This window comes from Cuculus canorus, chromosome 24 (genome assembly GCF_017976375.1).
Source record: "Cuculus canorus isolate bCucCan1 chromosome 24, bCucCan1.pri, whole genome shotgun sequence".
Taxonomy (NCBI): Eukaryota; Metazoa; Chordata; class Aves; order Cuculiformes; family Cuculidae; genus Cuculus; species Cuculus canorus.
The window spans coordinates 1531023-1552297 of NC_071424.1; the positions used below are offsets into that span (position 1 = coordinate 1531023).

General features: G+C 51.1%; 1 protein-coding gene across 12 annotated transcripts; it reads left to right on the top strand.

Annotated features, from left to right (window-relative positions):
* The first annotated feature begins 290 nt into the window (after positions 1-290).
* LOC104061876 (complement receptor type 2) lies at positions 291-20295 on the top strand. Of its 12 annotated transcripts, XM_054087662.1 has the most exons (35): positions 291-380; positions 1189-1371; positions 2036-2218; positions 2360-2539; positions 2689-2871; positions 3759-3941; positions 4083-4262; positions 4414-4596; positions 4834-5058; positions 5326-5517; positions 5771-5870; positions 6292-6377; positions 6788-6982; positions 7355-7537; positions 7643-7834; positions 8009-8108; positions 8264-8349; positions 8871-9065; positions 9723-9905; positions 10225-10404; positions 10926-11108; positions 11258-11440; positions 11790-11972; positions 12358-12549; positions 12804-12903; positions 13457-13542; positions 14274-14453; positions 14962-15021; positions 15169-15351; positions 16725-16907; positions 18165-18344; positions 18559-18814; positions 19082-19166; positions 19367-19428; positions 19823-20295. In XM_054087662.1, exons 1-34 carry the CDS (start codon positions 308-310, stop codon positions 19415-19417), a joined length of 5370 nt encoding a protein of 1789 aa, XP_053943637.1. In that variant the 5' UTR covers positions 291-307; the 3' UTR covers positions 19418-19428; positions 19823-20295. The 12 variants fall into 12 exon arrangements, with proteins under 12 accessions (XP_053943637.1, XP_053943636.1, XP_053943638.1 ...); XM_054087661.1 differs by having other exon boundaries at positions 19367-20295; XM_054087663.1 differs by lacking the exon at positions 19367-19428.
* The last annotated feature ends 980 nt before the right edge of the window (positions 20296-21275 follow it).

A 21275-nucleotide genomic window follows, 5' to 3' on the forward strand; every position in this document is an offset into this window, starting at 1 on the left:
GACCGAGGATGCTCTTCACGAAGGGCACGGTTTGGCCAATGGCACCTCAGTACCTGCGCTCACCTCTCTTTCCTGGGTACCAGTGTGTCCCAGGGGTCTGTTCACCCCTGCACCGGGAGCTAAAAATAAGACCTGCAACCTTCTCGGTTCGGGGGCTTTGCCCTCCTTCTGCCGGGAGCCCACAGGTTCCTATCCCATGGCCCCGGGAAGCCCCACAGCTGTGACTCCTTCCGCATACGGGGGGAACTGGGGTGTCCATATCTTCTCGCAGCCCCCCAGGAGCACAGTCTGCACTGGGGACCAGAGCATGGTGCTCACCTTCGCTCTCCATCTCCTGGGCAGCTCCGCTTTGCTCCTGGCTGTGGCAGCCAGGGCTCAAGGTAAGGGACACCGGCAGGTCTGCACCTCTGCCTGCACCTTCCTCTACTTTCAAACTAAGGGAGGGGAGATTTAGACTGGATATAAGGAAGAATTTGTTTTCTATGAGGGTGGTGAGGCCCTGGCGCAGGTTGCCCAGCGAGACAGCGGAGGCCCCTTCGCTGGAGACCTTCAAGGAGCGAGAGGCATTTGGTTCCCCTTCTTTTTGCATTCCAAATCTAGTGCAAATATTTGCCTAGCAAACTAAGAGCTCTTTCCCTGTGCTTTTGCTTCTGAACATCACTCTGCCTGCCTGCCTCTTTGCCTCCCCGTCTCTCTTCCTGGGGGTTCAATGCAGGTCCCCCTGGAAGCACACCAGCAGGTTCCTGGGCCAGTCCTCCTGTGGGCCCTTGTAGGGCGCAGCAGGGGATTCATCCTCGGTGCATCGCTGCACTGTTGCAGTGATGCTGTGGAGAGCACAGCACCCGCAGCCCATCTCTTTCACGGCTCCGTGCCCTGGGACTGCACTGCAGTTGGTCCTACTGATATTTTCCTGGCTCGGATCGCATGTAGGGGATGAGCCGGGGTCTGAAGCCTACAGAAAGGCTGCAAAAGGCTTTGACCTCAGCTGGGGATAGAGAGGATATCCTGGATGCCCCGTTCTTGCCGGCTGAGGAAGCTGAGGGTGCGCTCCATCTGCAGCCTCTACCCCACCCCATTGCTCAGGGATCAACAGGCTGCACGGACACCATCGACACCGTGACCATCCCAGGCAGGAAGAGATTGAGACCTCTACACATAAAAAACATTTTATTTCTCTCCCTTTTCCAGCTGCCTACTGCCCTGTCCCACGCATCCGGAATGGGAAGAGAGTATCCATTGGTCGTGGTTTCTACAGAGCTGGGGACACCGTCAGCTTTGTCTGCAACACAGGCTACACCTTGCACGGCTCCCACGCGAGCAGGTGCAGAGCCGACTCCAGATGGAGCCCCCCTCTGCCGGTGTGCAAAAAGGGTGAGTATCCGAGCGCGTGGGGCGAGCGGCGAGAGCCATGGGGCAAAGCTCCCTCGTGTGCTCTCAAATTCAGTGGGAAAGCAAATCCAGGATGCATCTGTCCTTCTCCCTTCTCTCAAACCAAAGTGCTGCCAGCTTGGCTCTAGGGGAGACAGAAATGGCTCAGAAGAAAGGAGCTGGGGTGGGACGTGGGGGCTGCTGCCGCCTGTCCCGTCTTGGGGTCTGGGAGGGATGGGAAGCAGTTAACCCCAGGGCTGAGCTGTTCTGCAGGCAGAGCTTTGGGGATGGCAATATCTGCTGCCTCAGGGGGATTTTTGTGGCTCACTTCTGGTCTGCGTGGGACTCTCTTCTTCCTCCTGTGTTTTTTTCTTCTTCCTCCTGGAATGGGAAGCAATTACTTCTTGCTGATCTCACTACTTCCATATCTGTGTGCATCTTCTGCCAAATCCCAGAGTCCGCCTGTGAGTCCTCCATTCGGGACTGTCCTCATTAGTAGTGATTTCCTCCATCCACTGCTCCACTTTTCATTAACTAATGCTTTTGCCTAAACGGAATGAAGACAGAGCAGACTGCAGGATGTCACCTTGACATCACCCAAACGGTCCTGGTAGCACAGAAAATGGCAAACGGCGGACTCACAGGGCAATTTCTTTTCCCTCTCCAGAGGTGATGTGTCCTCGGCCACCAAACATTGCCAACGGGCTGCACAGCGGGCAGTCCTTGAACAAGTTTTCCCAGGGAGCAACCGTGTATTACAGCTGCAAGGATGGCTACCAGCTGCTGGGGAACATCTCCATCTCCTGCTCCGAGGCCGGGGTGTGGAGCAGACCCCTGCCCCGCTGCGAAGGTGGGTGGAGGCTGCGCTGCAGGGTGTGGGGCTGGCAGAGAGGATGGGGGATGCTCTGGAGGAACAGCGCAGTCTGGGCTGTGTGTGCAGGATCTGGCCCAGGCATTGATGTTTAAAGGATGCTCTTCATGTTTCCTGCAGCAATCGGCTGCGAGATCCCCGAGGTACAGAATGGGAAGGTCCACGACCCACAGAGCACCTACAAAGCTGGAGAGACCCTTCACTTTGACTGTGATGCCGGTTACGCCGCAGAGGGCACCTACAAGGCTCAGTGCCAGCCGGGAGGGACCTGGGATCCACCAGTGCTCATCTGCGAGAGGGGTGAGTGTGGGTGCTCGGCGGGTGCTCCTCAGAGGCAGGAACAGTGTGTACAGGCAAAGCTGTTCCTGCAATGGGCTTTAACCCATCCACCTCCCACCCCTTGCACGCTGTTCCCTCACTGGCTCAGACTTTCTGTCCCCCTCTTGCAGTCCAACCATGCCCCACGCCTCTAGGGATCCCCAATGGACACCACAACGGGAAGGGCAAAGTATCTTTTACCATGGGAATGTCTGTAACGTACACCTGCGATCCTGGCTACTACCTGGTTGGCAACGCTGTCGTGTTTTGCAGAGCTTCTGGGAGCTGGAGCCAGCCCAGCCCTCGCTGCGCAGGTGTGTCTGTGGTCCATCCCCACGGGGGAGACCTTGGCCAATGTCACTGAGCCCTTCCGTGGAGGATTAAATTCCCCTGCATGAAGTATACACTTCAATAATGTCATAGAATCACAGAGTCATTGAATGGTTTGGATTAGAAAGGACCTTAGAGCCCATCCAGTTCCAACCCCCTGCCATGGGCAGGGATGACTCTCACTGGATCAGGTTACCCAAAGCCCCATCCAACCTGGCCTTGATCACCTCCAGGGATGGGGCAGCCAGGAATGAGCTTACACGTGTAAAAAGATGTAAAGAATGAGGTTGTATCTGTGAATCCAGAGCTCAGTAGAACTGTAGCTGCGTGTGCTGTACCTCTCGTGCTTGGGCAGGGTGGTGGTGACCCCACAGTGTATGTCCAGGAACTGACACCTCATTTAGTGTGAGACCAAGTGCAAAGGGGTCTCCAGAGCCAGCACCCTCCTCCCGGTGCTCTGGTCGCAGCCCGGCAGCAGCGCGCCCATGGGGAGCCGGCCGGGGACAGGGCTGGGGACCAGGAATGGTGCTGGGGACCAGGCGTGGGGATGGGGACCAGGGACGATGCTGGGGACCAGGGACAATGCTGGGGACCAGGGACGATGCTGGGGACCAGGCGTGGGGATGGGGCACGATGCAGCCTTTAGGGCAAGACTGGATGGATTATTATGATACTATTGAACCTCCTCTGACCATAATATTCGGAGGAGACACAGGGGACTCAAAGGCTGTCTGTTAAGACAGATCTGGCAGCACCCGCGGTGTGAGGCCTCTGCCCTCCCACTTTGCTTTACCCCATGTCTGATGCTGAGCTGTCTCGTGGGCATCCTCTCTCCCAGACGCTCTCATGGACTTTTTCCCTCCCTCTCCAGAGGTGATGTGTCCTCGGCCACCAAACATTGCCAACGGGCTGCACAGCGGGCAGTCCTTGAACAAGTTTTCCCGGAGAGCAACCGTGTATTACAGCTGCAAGGATGGCTACCAGGTGCTGGGGAACATCTCCATCTCCTGCTCCGAGGCCGGGGTGTGGAGCAGACCCCTGCCCCGCTGCGAAGGTGGGTGGAGGCTGCGCTGCAGGGTGTGGGGCTGGCAGAGAGGATGGGGGATGCCCTGGAGGAACAGTGCAGTCTGGGCTGTGTGTGCAGGATCTGGCCCAGGCATTGATGTTTAAAGGATGCTCTTCATGTTTCCTGCAGCAATCGGCTGCGAGATCCCCGAGGTACAGAATGGGAAGGTCCATGACCCACAGAGCACCTACAAAGCTGGAGAGACCCTTCACTTTGACTGTGATGCCGGTTATGCCGCAGAGGGCACCTACAAGGCTCAGTGCCAGCCGGGAGGGACCTGGAATCCACCAGTGCTCATCTGCGAGAGGGGTGAGTGTGGGTGCTCGGCGGGTGCTCCTCAGAGGCAGGAACAGTGCGTGTGCAGGCAAAGCTGTTCCTGCGATGGGCTTTAACCCATCCACCTCCCACCCCTTGCACGCTGTTCCCTCACTGGCTCAGACTTTCTGTCCCCCTCTTGCAGTCCAGCCATGCCCCACGCCTCCAGGGGTCCCCAATGGACATCACAACGGCCAAGGCAAAGCATTTTTCACCACGGGAATGTCTGTAACGTACACCTGCGATCCCGGCTACTACCTGGTTGGCAACGCTGTCGTGTTTTGCAGAGCACCTGGGAGCTGGAGCCAGCCCAGCCCTCGCTGCGCAGGTGTGTCTGTGGTCCATCCCCACGGGGGAGACCTTGGCTGGTGAACCAGATCCTCAGAGCAGCTTAATCCCACGAATAAATTCCTTTCAAACCCTTCTGTTGTGAAGGTAGAGCTGGGGAGGTTTAGGTAGGTGCCGCGTAGATTTTGTTGCTGTGATATTAATATCCTGCGGGTTCTTTGTTTCATTTTGTTCCGACTCCTTTTTGCACATCGCTTTGGCGCATCGTCGTTCCCAGTGACTGTCTGCATAAACCCCGATATAGCAAATGGAAGGCGAGCGGATGGACAAGGGCTTCTCTCTGCACCCGGGCAGACGGTGACATTTCAGTGTCAGGATGGTTACAGCCTGCGAGGCAGCGCTCAGACCTTCTGCCAGGAGGACGGCAGCTGGCATCCTCCTGTTCCCGTCTGTGACAAAATACACCATAATCCGACCTTCCAAACGAACCCTCAGCTTCCAGGTAAATCGTGACATAGCTGTCTTGGGGCACACTGCTGCTATTTTATGTCCCCTTAAAAAGTGGATTTGAACCCCATGAGTGGAAAATATAGCATGGGAATAAGAACCTGATCCTGTGGAATCCTTTGGGAAAAGATGTGTTTGTTTAATAATGGCTATATCACCAAACTTAAACAATTTTACAAGGCAAACCAAACACCTTTCCCTGTGTAAGTGTTGTTGCATGCCTGTCCTGCCCGATTCTCACGCCTCTTTTCTTTCTCAATAGGTGGTTGCGGTGCTCCTCCAAGGTTACACTTTGCTGAGCTAAAAGAGGAGCACAGAAATGAGATTGATTTTTCTGTTGGGAAGATGGTGCAATACACTTGCCGACCTGGATATGCTAAAGCACCAGGGATGTCACCTACTGTAACGTGCCTTCAGAGCGGAGTGTGGTCAGAAGCACTAGAGTTCTGTAAAAGTGAATAGCTCCTTGCTTCGGTGTCAGTTGGGCCAGAAGGAATAGGTGCTAGGTTCTGTCCATGCTGCAAAAGCCTTGACCTTGTTCTGGTGTTCAAACGGATGTGACTAGTGAAGCCATGTAACTATGCTATTTGAAACCCGTTTTGGGGTAACTGGGAATGTGGACAGGTTATTGGAGTAATATTTGCATCTGTTGTACCGTGGCAGAGAGAGACAGAAGCCTAAAATGAGGGTTTTTTTTCCTCCCCCAGGGAAACAATGCGGTCACCCTGGTGAACCCGTGAATGGGAAAATTACTTTCCTAACAGACCTCCTCTTTGGGTCGACGGTGCGCTACAGCTGTGAAGAAGGGTAAGTCCTGGCTTTGGCTACTGCTTGAATCATAGAATCAAAATTGCTTGGTTGGAAAAGACCTTTGAGCTCATGGAGTCCAACCATACAGCAAGGAGAGAAGGACTAGGTAAGTCTCTCTTTTTAACTCCTATTCATTCGGTCCCCATCAATGGATTCTGTACAAACACCACTGTATGGAGTTCTGTAGCCATGGAACACATGAGGTGTTCGTTATCTTATGTATATACGTAGATAGTGTGAAATGGGTCAGGGAGCGCCAGGAAAGGAACTTCTCCTTCAAGGCTGATTGCAGTGCCCGAGGTGCTTGGGAGGAGGCAGTGACTCCAACTGAAACAGAAAGCTTTGGGTTGGAAGGGACCTTCACAAGTCATCCAGCCCAAAATGCCTTGGGATGAATGTTCAATCCTTTTAACACCAGGCACAGGTTGATCGGACAATCCAGCAGACGGTGTGAGATCTCTGGTGGACGTGTTGCATGGAGTGGTGACCTTCCCACTTGTCAGCGTAAGTAGCTTACAGCTCTGGGCTGTTTGCGTGGATCCAGTAAATATTTTCCATAAGAGACTGCCAGACTTTTCCAATCAAAGCTTTCATGGGGAACTTCTATGCTCTGGAAGAATATAGAAGAAAAATACTGGAAGGTTTTGATGCCATAAGAAAATGTCCTGGGAAAAGGTACAAGATCTCGAAGTTTAATGGATTCTAGAAAGTGATCACGGAGTCATGGAATGGGTTGGGTTGGTAGGGACCTCAAAGCCCATCCAGTTCCAATTGCCCTGCCCAAACCTCACCAGGAAGGTCACTTCACCGCATTAATCCATCTCTAGGACAAGTGTTGACGCCCCACAAACACAGGGACTTAAAGCACTTTGGTGTTGCTGTTGATGTAGAAGCCATGTTCTGCACCTCTGCAGGTATCCCTTGTGAGCCACCTCCAGACATTCCCAACGGGAAGCACACAGGCACGCTGCTGGATGAATTCCACTTCGGCACATCCGTAACGTATACCTGCGACCCCGGGTACCCGCTCCAAGGGGAGCCCTCCATCCACTGCACCACGCAGGACGGGACAAACGGCGTGTGGAGCGGCCAACCGCCGCGCTGCGGAGGTAGGGCTGTGTGTGCACGTGCAAAAACTCCGGCACAACCCTCCCCGGCCCTACTGCTTCCAATTTGGAAGGACCAGGAAACCTCTGGATGATTGCACTTCTCCCCTGAGTGCGTGCCAGGGCAGGATTTGGAGGGCTGGATTTTTACAGCTGTGGCAGAGGGGAGGAGAAACACCACCCCAGTGCCTCCAGCATCTTCACCTCACCTCGCTGCTTGGGTCTCTCCTTCAGCGTTTGACACCCCTGGATGCAGGCAGTTTAGCACTGATGGGGAAATTACTTACAGACTTGTTTCTTGAAAGGGATTGTGGCTTCGCACAGCTCTGCACAGTGTGCAAGTGCCTGTTCTAAGGACCGGTGCTTCTTTTCCAGAGGCAAGATGTCCTGTCCCGCAGATCCAGAATGGGAGAATAGTGTCTCCTCCTGGGACTGCCTACACGCACAAGGACACCGTCGCCTTTGAGTGTGAGCCAGGCTACGTTCTCCGTGGGCACAGAGTGGTACAGTGCCAGCTAAATGACACCTGGGAGCCACCCGTGCCGTTCTGCGAGCAGGGCAAGTGTTGACACAGCGCTCTGAGTGTTCATCTTCCCCTTGATCTCCCAAATCTGCCTTTTCTTGACTCCTTTGACAACGGGGCTGGCTTTTCTTTCTTGGTAGCTGGTTGCAATGCACCAACCCACCTGGTGTTTGCTGAGCTGAAGGAGCTGTACCGCAACCAGACTGTCTTTCCCGTGGGGAGGACGGTGGAATACGTCTGCCAGCCTGGGTATGCCCAGCAGCCGGGGATGCCGCTGACCATCACGTGCCTCGGGAATCGGACGTGGTCTGCAGCGCTGGAGTTCTGTAGAAGTGGGTCCTGCAAGTGCTGAAAAAAAACCTAAAGCATCGGGCTTGGCTGAATTCCCACATTTTTATGGCTTTATGGGTTTCTTTACGTTACGTGGTCTGCTCTCTGCATTAGCATCCCTGGGTGGGATGGGAGTGGGAAGCTGAGGGATGATGCTGGGTGATGTTTTCTTCCAGGGAAGCAATGTCCTAACCCAGAGGATGTGGAGAATGGCAGAGCCGTTGTCCTGACGGACCTCCTCTTCGGCTCCAAAGTGAATTACACTTGTGATGAAGGGTGAGAACCTGAATTCTGCTGCGAAGTGAGAGTGAAGCAGCTTTCCAGCTTTACATGAAGGAACCTGGTTCCCAAGCCAGGCTGCTGCTTACAGGGGTTGTAAAGAACTCTCAAGTCTCTTAATGTAAATTAATAAATCTTTCTGTGTGACCCAGGTACAAGTTGGTTGGAGGCTCTCAGAGAACGTGCGAGGTCTCTGGCGCACGTGTCTCATGGAGTGGAGATGCTCCTCTCTGCCACCGTAAGTAGGTCACAATGAAAGGCCCTTGGAGATGGCTTGCAAGATAAAGATGGCACTTCTGCAAAGGCAAAGATTTCATTGTAAAAGACTTCTCAAATCACTGTGTGTGTAAAATCTTTCTTGTTTCTTTTCATTTTGTTTTGGTTTGGATGCATCTGAAAATGTCTCCAAAGGTATTTTAATTGTTCTGGTCCAAACTGGGAAAGCCATTAATATTTTAAACTCCTTGTTTCTGGGGTAGGTGTTTCTTGCTGGTCAGGTGTAGGAACGGTGTGGCCACTCTCCCTCTGTACGTGCCACCAATGGTTACGGAAAAGGAGGTCCCACAACCTCCAGACACCGGCAGCGAGGAAGTGACTCACAGAAGGGTGCAGGTTTTCCTTCCCATGTGTAGGTTTTTTTCCATACAAGGTTTCTCTGGATAGTTTGGATCATTGTATGCCAAGAAGGGGCTCATCCCCATCGGTTCCCTTCCTGCAGAGCCCAGGTGATGCTCAAAGCCGCTGTGTCCGTGCCCACAGGTATCACCTGCGATCCGCCTCCAGACATCCCCCATGGGACACACAGTGGGCACCTGAGGGACACTTTCTCCTACGCGGACGTGGTCACCTACACCTGCGACGCCGGCCACCCACTGGCTGGAGAGCCCTCCATCTCCTGCACCTCCTCAGATGGGGCGCAGGGCGTGTGGAGCGGGCCGCCGCCGCGGTGCGGAGGTAGGGCTCTGCCGTGCGCGGGGGGTTGTCCCCACCAGTGGAAGCTGGTTCTGAGTGGCAGAAGGAATGACCACAGCTGCGGTGGGGGCTGCCCCCACTGATAGGAAGAGAGCAAACTTGACAGATAAGTTGTTCAAAGGAGTTAATGGACCTAATTATCTTCCTCCTTTGTCTTTTGAAGGCTGGGTTTCATTTTGATCATCTTCATAGAGCCACAAAGATGATGTGAGGGCTGTAGCATCTCCCATACAAGGACAGGCTGAGAGAGTTGGGGTTGTTCAGCCTGGAGAAGAGAAGGCTGTGGGGAGACCTTAGAGCAGCTTCCAGGGCTGAAAGGGGCTCCAGGAAAGCTGGGGAGAGGCTCTGGATCAGGGAGTGCAGGGACGGGATGAAGGGAACAGTTTTCAGCTGAAAGAGGGGAGATTGAGATGAGATCTTAGGAAGAAGTGTTTTGTTGTGAGGGTGGGGAGGCCCTGGAACAGGTTGCCCAGAGCAGTGGTGGCTGCCCCATCCCTGGGGTTGGATGGGGCTTTGGGTAGGGGTTGGGACTGGATGGGCTCTAAGATCCCTCCCAACCCAAACCATTCCATGATTCTATGATTATTTTTTTTCTTGCCCTGTCCATGTCACTTACCTGCCTTTCCTTCTCCTTCACAGAGGTGAAGTGTCCTCCCCCTCCAGGCATCGCCAATGGGAAGCACAGCAGTCAGCCCTCAGACATCCACCTTCCGGGCTCAGCTGTGCGGTACAGCTGCATGGACGGCTACTCCCTCATCGGGAACGCCTCCATTACATGTACTGCCAGGGGAACGTGGAGCCGGCCTCAGCCCAGATGTGAAGGTGTGTTTTTCTGGCTTCTTTGACCTTCCCCTTGGTCCTTTCTTCCTTCTTGGCTCTTGGTCTAATCGCTGTAGACCAAATCTCCAGTGGTCGAAGGTCCCAGGAGCTCCATCTGCTTCTGTAGATGTACTCTAGGAAGGAGAGACTCTCAAGCACAGTTGAATAATGATGTTCTGAGTAAGAATAAGGGTCAATAATGATGATGTGGCCGTGACAGTGATGGTGGAGTGCAGCAACAGGGACTGTCCTTAGTCAGTGCTCCTCCACACCCAGGATGGGCTGCACATCCCAAGCGGTGCCCCCTGCTCTTCACTTTCAGCAACCGGCTGCAAAACACCAGAGATCAAGAATGGAAGAACAACTGGGCTGGAGACGGTGTACAGACCTGCAGACACTGTTGTCTTCGAATGCAACTTTGGTTATGCTTTAAAGGGCTCTCAAGAGTCTCAGTGCCAGTTTGGGGGGACGTGGGACCCTCCTGTTCCCATCTGTGAAGAGAGTAAGTATCAATAAGGTGGTGGGTGGTGGTGGATTTCTTCTGAACCACTGTGTGAGCGCACTGGTGGGGTGCAACTGCCTCACCCCAGAGGTAAAGGGATCCTAAGGGCTGCTGTCCAGGACTAGAAAGGAAAAACATGCAAATATCTGTCCTCCATAGTCCCCGTTGAGACCCTGGTAGGGCTTTCACTTCCTTAAATGAAATAGAGAGACAGAGATAGGCTGGTGTCTGATCTTGTTCACAGCCATGGGAAGACCAGGGCAAGCTGCTGGGTCCCCGGATGGAAACCAACCACTGTAAAGGCCTGAACAGTGAGAAATTGTCATCTCTGATGTTAAGAAATCGTAAAATGCTGCAGGCAGGAAGATAAGTGAGGGTAGGATGGAAACATGATTCAAACATTGACATCCCTAGGTGTCTGGGATAAGTTAATAGGAAAGCAAGGAGTTAAAAGCTGCCTTTTGGGTGTTTGTGGTACCTGCTCTTCACCAGTGATGATGGTTTTTATCCCTTCCATGTAGTGCCACAGTGTCCATCCCCTCCAAATATCAAAAATGGCAAGCATGAGGCCAAGGATGTGGAAGCGTTCATCCCTGGAACGTCAGTGAAGTACAGCTGTGACCCGGGGTACGTCCTCACCGGGAAAACAGCAGTTTTGTGTTTGACAACTGGAACCTGGAGCATCCCTTACCCCCGCTGCGAAGGTGAGCTGTAAATGCTTGACCCGGAGTGAAAAGAGAGACCGACATGATCGTATGGGTCTCCCTCAGTTTTGACCTCACAAAATCAAAGGAGGAACCCCAGCTCCGGCAGCAGCTTCCCCAGCCCACACTCGGCTGCTTTTCCCTTCCAGTGATCACCTGCTCAAGCCCCGACATCCCGAACGGAGCCGTGGCTGACGGCCAGAGCGCTGTGTACCATCCGGGGGCCAACGTCACCTTCCAGTGCCGGCCGGGCTACGTGCTGGGGGGCAGCCGGGAAGCCAAGTGCCAGCCCGACGGCCGCTGGGCGCCCACTGTTCCCACCTGCCAGCCGGGTGAGTGCGGTGCCTGGGGCTTTAGAATAACCTGGTGGCATTGCTAAAGCCCATGGTTTCCTGCAAGGAGACGTTCTTGGGTGTTCTCATATCTGAGAGTACAGATTCCTGCACTCCGTGGCTCGAAGCTGATACGCTGTGTGATGGCAGCGCAGCCTTGTGGGATGAGTGGAGTGTGGTTGTGCAGTGTGGGAACACCAAACTGGTCACACTGGAGTCCTGGTACTCCCATCGGTTCAAGCGTGCCTCCATCGCACGCAGGAGCTATGTTCGGCGTGATGGCTTTGTGCTTGCAGCCCACGCGCCACCCTGTCCATGCCCTTTTCTCATTTTGTTTTGTCCTCTCTAGTGCTGCAGTGTTCTCCGCCTCCCAATATTAACAACGGATATCACAACAGCCAAGACTTGGAAGTTTTCACTCCTGGGATGGTTGTAAATTACAGCTGTGACCCCGGCTACAGCCTCCTGGGAGAGGAATCCATTTACTGCACTGACTCTGGAAACTGGAGCCTCCCTCTTCCTCAGTGTGCGGGTACGCTGTGATTCCAAGATGGGAGTTAGAGACAGACTGGGAATTTCTGCCACTGAAATCCCGTAGGACTTCTCCTTTCTCTTATTTTTTCCAAACTTATGAATCCTTCAGCCCTTCCCATTCGTTTTCACCTTTGATTGTAAGCTTTTATCTCTGCATACTCAATCTACGTGTTGGAACATCCTTCAGTAGCTGATATCATAGAATCATAGAATAGTTTGGGTTGGAAGGGACCTTAAGGATCCAGTTCCAAGCCCCCTGCCATGGGCAGGGACACCTCCCACTGGCTCAGGGGCTCCAAGCCCCATCCAACCTGGCCTGGAACCCCTCCAGGGATGGGGCAGCCACAGCTTCCCTAAACTTCCACAACTTTCTCTCCCGGCAGGTGGCTGTGGTTCACCACCAAACTTAACTTTCGCTGAGCTGTCTGAGGAGTACCAAAATCTGACGGAGTTTGCTGTTGGGGAAACTGTTCGATACAAGTGCCAGCCGGGATACACGAGACACTCCCGTATACCCTCAACTCTGACCTGCCTCAAAAACCACTCGTGGTCTGAAGCGCTAGCGTTCTGTCAAAGTGAATAGCTCAATCAGTTTGGGTGTCTTTGGTGGAAACTGTCTTAAGCTGCATTTGTGGGTTTCTTAAAGCAATTTTATAGAAGAATGGTTCATACATGGCTTCACTAGTCACATCGTTTGGGCAGCTAATTGGCCTTTTACAAAGCAGGTCTTTATTGGTGTCTGAATGTGGACAGATCCTTGAGATGCCTTCTCATAGTGCCTTACAAAACTGCAAGAGAGGAGTTTAAACCCAACCTTGTTCTTTCCCAGGGAAGCGATGTAAACACCCAGAAAGACCAAAGAACGGCAGAGTTGTTGTTCTGACAGATCTCCATTTTGGGTCAACCGTGAACCACACATGCGACGAAGGGTGAGCCCCATGCTGCCTCAGCTGACTCCGTTTCTGAGCTCAGTGATGGACAACTTAGAGTAAAGGCTCTGAGCCCGCTCCTCTGCACGGCCCATTCTCCCACAGCACGCCAGCATTTGCATTTTGGTTCCAGTTGTGCCATAGTTGCTTGCTGGGGAAAGGGAAAAGCGTCTCTCCTCCTTCCCTGCTCACGCTCAGTATGTTACTTTGCAAACTTCAGGTTCAGTTTGCTTTCTGAGATGGGCACCCAGCAGGAGCCGAGTGGGCACGCGATCCTGTGCTGTGAGGAGGCTCCAGCGGTTTGGAAACCAGTTGGGTCTGAGTCCTGATTTAGCACCTGGCTGGTCTTAACTCAGAGTAATTTGAGATCATTGCTATTCTTCCTGGATCTGGGAAGAAAGAACTTGCTGTCCTTGCTTTCCCATGTGTCAAACCAACAGAAACAGCACAGAGAAGCAGAAGGCTGCAGAAGGAAACCTCTAGCGCAGTGTTAGTGCAGAATCCGAGCTGAATTCCCTGGTACCAACCGGTCTTTCCTTCTATGTGACTCCAGGCACCGGCTGGTCGGACAGCCTTACAGACGGTGCGAGCTGTTCGGAGCAGATGTCGCATGGAGTGGGGTTCTTCCCATTTGTCAGAGTAAGTAGGTCATGACCAGATCCGGCCCAGGATTGCCAAATTAAGTCCTTAAAATGAAAAAGTGGCATTTCCTTAAAATAAATAGGGTCTCAAGGAACAAGATGTTCCAAGGATAATGTCCCTCTAGGATTGTTTTGTTTTGCTCGCTGGGTTGACTTCTTCTAAAACTGGCTTTTGATCTTTCAGAGCTATGTAGAGGGAGGAGTTGTGAGATGCCTGCAGGAACTTATCCCTTTTGTTTCACAAACATAAATAATAAATCGAGGAAGAAAGGTGTCTTGCGGTAGAATAGTGGGATATTGAATAAAACTTAAGGGGATCTTCCAAATACGGTGCTGTTAGCTGAACCACAAGGCTGGTTTGCAGGGGTTGATCATTGCAATTAGTCTTTTCTTCAGATGGAATCACTTTGGAATCGTGAGCTTGGTGTAGCAAAGCAGTTACGAGAATCACTAACAGCGCTTATGGATTTCCATAACATTGCATGTATTTATTGGACCGTATTTGCATTATTTTGCTTATAGGCACAAAAGTCTGTTTATATACACAATAATGAGGTAAATCTAGGGTACCTAAAGGAACTAAAAAGCCCTCAATTCCTGAAATTATTCTTCTGTGAGCCTCCAAGTGAGACTCCTCCAGGCAGTGGCATTTTAAAGATGGGCTTTACATACGTATCTATTACAGAATACCTATGGCTCCTCCTGTGAGATAATGAATTTATTTTCCAGAGGTGATGTGCCCAGCCCCACAGATCCAGAATGGGAGAATATCTGTTCTGAAATATCGCTACACATACAAAGACACTGTTAGCTTTAAGTGCCATGAAGGTTTCACCTTGCGAGGCCATCGCACAACCTGGTGCCAAGCCGATAAAACCTGGGATCCACCCATACCCACCTGTGAGCAGGGTAAGTGTCAGCACTCTGACTTGGCAGCACTGGAGATTCCTCCCTGACTGCTCCTATCCACTTACTGGACACAAAGTTGGCTTTATTTCTCCTGTTTGCTCCAACTACTTTGAGGACAATCAAGAAATTGTTCCTTTTATTTACTCCTCTCTCCTCACACAGGGGATAAGCCAGGTTTTGACTAAGGCTGTAAGTATGAGCTGTACTTTTCTCCCTCTGTTTGTTGCAACCCATAATCCGTGTTCTTTTCATTTCCTGAAAGTGAGAACTTCGGTAGCTTCACAGCTTGGAGCCCCTGATCCGGTGGGAGGTGTCCCTGCCCATGGCAGGGGTGGGACTGGATGGGCTTTGAGGTCCCTTCCAACTCAAACCATTCCATGATTCTATGACACCAACTACTGGAGAGGACTGAAATTTTTTACTGGAAATACAAAGGCAGGATGATGGAAAATGAAGGTAAATTTGTGCATTGTATTTGCTGAACCAAATGTGTATTTTAAACTCTTAATGCTGCATCTAGATGGACTGGCAGAACCCTATCATCATCCTGATACCACAACGGAACCAGGTAGGTCTATTATAAAAAGAAGCAAAATTTACTAAATGCTAATGCCTCCTCCCAACTCGTCCCGCTTTTTGCAGTGAAGAGAGTTAATCACACTTTTTGACTCTCTCTTCTACAATCTAATGTCACCTTCTACCTCTCCTCTCTCAGCAGTGAAGTGTCCGCCCCCTCCACGCGTTGCTAATGGGGAACACGGCAGTCACTTCATCGACGCTTTTGATGTAGGAGCACTTGTGCACTACCACTGCAAACAAGGCTTTTCCCTCATGGGGAATAAATCTGTTCGCTGTACAACATCTGGAGCCTGGAGCCATCCCCCTCCTCGGTGTGAAGGTGTGTCTGTGTTCTTTCCACTCAGTCTTCTCAACGTTCTAAATGCGTGAAATGAGTGATATTTGGTTAAGGGCTCGCGGAAATGAGCTGCTGCTTCAACCAATTCCACCACTAAGGAAAGAACAAAGTCCCTGTGGCCAAGAACGAGGTCCCTGTGGCCAAATACTCCTCTCTATCCTGCCCGAGTTTCACAGACAAATGGGTTCTCTACACCCTCACTGTCTACAGCTGGGAATGGAAAAGCATCAGATTGGAGTCCCTCTGCAGGCCTGGAGACATCATGACAATTGCATGCAACACTGCTGGTGTCCTAAAAGATCTCCATGTCCCACTGCCAACCTGGGATACACCTGGGATACTCCGCTCCCGGACTATAGAAGAGAAAAGCACGTGTTAGATGTCTTTACAGGGCACTCCTTTCTGACCTTATCGCTCTTGGCAGGGTGTTTAGGAGGCGAGAGGAATCTGGAGTCTAATGTTCAGATCTGAAGATCCATCTATCCTGATTTTTTTCCATTCTTATTGCTCCAGTGCCCGGTGCCTCAGTTTCTCAGTATGAATGCCTTCAAAATGAGCTTAGGCCATAAGGATATTGTAATAAGATGGTCTTACAAGCATGGAATTCCCATTATATACCTGAACTAATCTCTCCTGTTATCTGATGTACCAGGAAGGATGGTGCTGGGCAATGTTCCTTTGCGGCAGAAGAAGTACGTGTGATGCCATGTGCTTTCTAGACGATCCGGGGTGAAGGGAGTGCAGAGGGTTGGGCAGGGCCAGCTCTGTTGGGTTCCGTGCTGTGGGAGTGAGCGTGCAGCCATCCACAGGTGCTCAAAAGCTTCCCCTCTTGCCTGTAGGAGCTCTGGTTTGAGCTGCACTTTCTTTTTAGCGCTGCACTGTTTTGAGCCTGCAGATATCATCCATGGGTCTCACAACGGCCCAGCAAAAGCAATTTTACACTCCTGGAATATCTGTAAGCTATATCTGTGAACCTGGCTTCTCTCTCCTTGGGACAGCATCCCTTTCTTGCACACAGTCTGGAGCCTGGAGCCATCCTCCTCCGATCTGCCAAGGTGTGGCTTTGGTGCGGAGGGCTAAGGAAGGACATTTGACATGACTTTCCTTAGGGAAAGGTTTGTGTGAGGACTAAATCCGAGTCCTTTACTACAGAATGTGATAAGAACAAGATGAACTTTACACCCGCTTCCAAAGCCTGATGGAGTTACAGGGCTACAAAAACGAGTTGTTAAGCCTGGGGGAAGATATTGAAAAAGAACAATCAAGGCTGTGGTGGTACGGTGCCTTAGCTACTCTCTGGCAGACCATTAGGATCCTCATGTCAACACTGTCCTTGTCTCTCCCTGGCTTTCTAGTTGTGAAGTGTCTTCATCCTCCAAACATCACCAACGGGAAGCTCAAAGGCAACATCTCTGAGACTTTTTCCTACGGAGCATCTGTATCTTACAGCTGCATTCCTGGTTATTCCCTCGTTGGGAATGCTTTCATCAACTGCACGGTGTCAGGAACCTGGAGCCAGCCTCCTCCTCGGTGCGAAGGTCTGTCGGTGCTTAGTTTGCTCGCGTTGTTCGGAATTCATGGTGGCAGAATGACGAGTTCTGGAAGGCAATTTTAATTCCTGTGTGTTTTCCATTTGTTCAGTGACTTCCCTTCATTAAAACCTTTTTACTTTTAGTAGAACCGTGGGAACTTTCTCCCCTCCCTTTCCTTCTCTTTTTGTGCCTCGCACTCCCCAGTTAGCACTAACAGGGAAGAAAGGAAGTGATTATATCACTGAAACTGTCTCTGATGGAAGGTCTGTAGAATACATGTGAGCTGGACTGTTCCCTTCGTGGAAAATGCCGCTGCGTTTGTGACTTGGCATTGTCTGTAGCTCACCGTGAACATCAGTTACCAGGAAAACTTGAGGAAAGGCGATGTCATGAATGTCACAAGATTCCTAGCGTGGCGCTCCTGCATGGAAAACGGGACATAGAGTGGAACAAATTCCTTACCCACACAGAGCACTTCCTCGGTGGAGCTGCACCCACCTCGCTGACTCAAGAGTTGAAACATGCTTGGATAACAATGAGAGGAAATAACGTACCCAATGCTTATGCAAATAAGTCAGAGGCTGTTCAATGGAAGCAGTCTCACAGGAAAATTCCTGTGGTTTTGAAGTGGCCTTCGTAACTATTATTTGGTAGGAGTTACACGTTGATGTTACCCCTTTGGTCTCCACGGAGAACCTTCTCTAGAACTCTTGGGCTTGGCCTGTCAAAGGTGATTAGATACTTAAATCGAAGCCAGTAACTCACTTAACTGAAGCCAGTGGTATAAATAGCTTAAATGGCTGGACTAATTAGTAAATTAATTATTGATAAATAACATGGCTGGTGACACCTTTGAAGGGCAAGGGACTTGTATTAACTAGAAGTGGGCTACAGGCAATTGGTTCTAAAGCTCCCACTGCATTCTTCCCTGCTACATCTTTCTTCTCCGGGTGTTTTGGTAGCCCAGTATCAGAACACTCTCTGTCTCTGGCAGGCCTTTCCTAAAGTTCCCCTCTACACATCGTTTTCCATGTCCAGTATCAGTCCAGAGTAGCAGATCTGCACAAACATTCATATGTGGGAATAAGACACTGTCCCTCTTCCGCACTGCAAAGAAAGGAATTGTCCTCTGGAATAAGAATTAATTCCTGGATTCCTTCAGAAAGAATTCAAGAACCACGTCTTAAATAATCCACAGTTGTAGTTCTCCTGTTTTGTGATCCTTCTCATTAAACATCTCTTTTTCCTTACTTCTAATTTCAGAGATCAGATGTGTATTCCCAGAAGTTCAAGGTGTTAAGAAAGCTGTAAGTGGAAACACTTACCGCTCGGGGACTAAAGTCACTCTGGAGTGTGATGACGGTTACACGTTGGAAGGCATCAATCAGATTCAGTGCCAAGAGGACTTCAGCTGGGACCCCCCTGTACCAGCCTGTAAACAGGGTGAGTGGGATGTAAATGAAGCAAAGACCACACAGAAACAGGCAAATGCATTCTAAACGTGTAAATGTCTGGCTGCGTTTTAAAAGAAGTACATAACGGTGTGGTTTTTAAGCACTCCTCTATCATTTTACTGATACGGCGATTCACTACAGCTACAAAACACCCTATTTTGCTTAGAACAGTTTGCTGATTTGTCTTTTTCTCTTCCCCTCAGCATCGCACGGGGCTGGGTCAGTGGGCTTAGGTAAGAATTTGGGGGGCAAATTTAGCTTCATGCAGTGGGCTCGGCAGCTCCGTTTCCCTCTGCTCCCTCTGAAACTTCCCCTCATTATGACTTTTGTGCTTTTATGCTTTAAAAGACACAGTGAGGATAACACCCGCTCTTCTCCCCCAGGAGCGGCGGCTGCGGGGGCTCTGCTCCTCCTGGGGGCAGGCATTGCCTGGAAAGTTATTTCCAAGCAGAAGGAAGGGTAAGGCAGTCTCTTGGATGTTCGTTCATGTCCTTTGTTGTGAAGTCCCACTTTATACACCCCAAATATTTGCCTGTGTGCGCCCTGGTCTCGTGTAATGATTTTGTATCTTCAGCTCACGCTTGCAAACTGCACGAGTCGCAGCAACCCGGAATCGACGGCGCGGTTATGCTGTTTTAGTTCATGACTCTGTTCCTTAAGAGGAAAACACCCCAAGGATTCTTTTACAAACCAACACAGTTTACTGTCTTCTTCTTTTTCACTTAGCTATTATCAGACATATGAGAACTACAGTTACCAAACCCCTCTGAACCCGGTAACAGAACAGAAATGCTCGTGTCTCCCACAGAAGGTACGGATTTATGTCCCTCAACACAAAATATCAGTTATAGCTGCAAGCTTCAGTTTTTCTAATATAGTTATTCAAGTAGAAACCACTTTCCCCTCAATCTTCTGGTAAGATGCTTCCTTTGGGGACTCTTTTAAACACATGGAGGTTTCTAATCATCCCCGTTCTCTTTCTGACACTGTGTTTCCTTTGCCGTAATCAAGAGACGGTGTTCACGGGTCAGACTTCCAGACTGTGCCTTGCTTCCAATGTAAAGTTGCCTCAGGTTTGTACGGATTACAGGAGAGTTTGCTCTCTACCAAACAACCGTAGCAGCATCAGAAATGGGCACTGGACTGGGCCTTTGGGGCTTTGCAAACGCGTTTTTACTTAGGGGTGAATCTACTTTCCAGGCTGCATCTGCTGCAGATTGCAATGAACTTCCACTGTTAGCAGCACTCTGAACAAAATCAGCTTTAGCTGTAAAATAGCATCTGTGAACAGTAGTTCCTTAATTATTTTTATTATAAAGGCTGGTTTTAGATCCTTTCCTGTTCCTTTGAAACAATGCTTTCCCCATAAATTCCCTTCTCCGCCCCAGGTAATGATGTAATCTCTAGGCATCAGTGCGAAAACAGGAAAAGTCTAATTTTAACAGCAGTTTGTCATTTTTTTCCAAGGCTGGGCATCCCTGCTGCTATTAACCAGGCGCTGGATGTGTTCTCTGCGCAGAGAGCAGCTGCAGGTTGCATGGAAGCCTTGCTCACGTCAAGCCTGAAATGCCGTGGCAAAATAAAGCACTTTACTGTAGAATCAACGTTAATACTCCTTCTGCTCCTATTAATGAAATTACTGTAAGGATACAAATAAGTTGAAATTGCACAGAGCGGAGATGTTTCAGAGGGATTTCTGTCTACCGCTGCTGCCTGATAAGAGCGTTTGCTTTCTCTACTTGCAAAGCCTGTGATAAGCAAGAGCCATAAAACCCCTCCCGTGCATGTGTGGAAGTCGCAATCCGTTAAACCAAAGATTATCTTAATAACAACAGCGCTCAGGGCTGCAGCAGCAGCAGGTGTGGCTCTGTATGTCCTTCCAGGAACGCTCATTTCTAGCGTTCCTCTACAAATGCTTCACCTAATAAAAGCTGAACATGAGGCAGTAAATGCTTTTGCTTTTGTCTCTCCTTTTGAACGCTTTTTTATTTGTTTTTAATACTGCTCTACTCAGCAACACAAATGGTTTGTCTTTCGGAGGGGAAGCGGCCCCGCTGTTCATCCTGGGCTGGCAGAAAGCTGCCTTTATTGTTAGTTAACCTTTGATAGCGTTCAAAGCTGTGCAAACAGGGAATAACGGAATCACAGAATGGTTTTGGCTGGAAGGGACCTCAAAGCCCATCCAGTCCCACCCCTGCCATGGGCAGGGACACCTCCCACTGGATCAGGGGCTCCACGCTGTGAAGCTACCGAAGTTCTCACTTTCAGGAAATGAAAAGAACATGGATTATGGGTTGCAACACATAGAGGGAGAAAAGTACAGCTCGTACTTAGAGCTTAACCCAGGGATGGGGCAGCCACCACTTCCCTGGGCAACCTGCCCCAGTGCCTCCCCACCCTCACAGGAAAGCATTTCTTCCCAAGATCTCATTTCAGTTTCCTCTCTTTCAGCCGAAAATCTTTCCTCCTCGTCCTGTCCCTGCCCCCCTTCTCCCCCCCAACCCCGGGCTGGGAATGCCCCCCTTTTCCCCCCACTCCAGGGCTGGGACTGCCCCCCTTCTTCCCCCCAACCCCGGGCTGGGAATGCCCCCCTTTTCCCCCCACTCCAGGGCTGGGACTGCCCCCCTTCTTCCCCCCCAACCCCGGGCTGGGAATGCCCCCCTTCTCCCCCCACTCCAGGGCTGGGACTGCCCCCCTTCTCCCCCCCAACCCCGGGCTGGGAATGCCCCCCTTCTCCCCCTTCTCCAGAGCTGGGACTGCCCCCCTTCTCCCCCCCCATCCAGCCCGGGCACAGTACGAGCGCGGGCTGCGAAGTCACGCCCCTCGAGTTGACCACGCCTCTTTTAGTAATGACCACGCCCCTCGCATTGGCTATGGCAGGGATGGCCCCGCCCCTCGCATTGGCCCCGCTTCCTACTCC

Coding starts and splice junctions, on each gene's coding strand:
- LOC104061876 (XM_054087657.1), top strand. CDS start 308: ATGGTGCTCACCTTCGCTCTCCATCTCCTGGGCAGCTCCGCTTTGCTC. Junction 4,597..4,833: donor GCCCAGCCCTCGCTGCGCAG/GTGTGTCTGTGG, acceptor CGTCGTTCCCAG/TGACTGTCTGCATAAACCCC. Junction 18,815..19,081: donor ATTTCCAAGCAGAAGGAAGG/GTAAGGCAGTCT, acceptor TTTTTCACTTAG/CTATTATCAGACATATGAGA.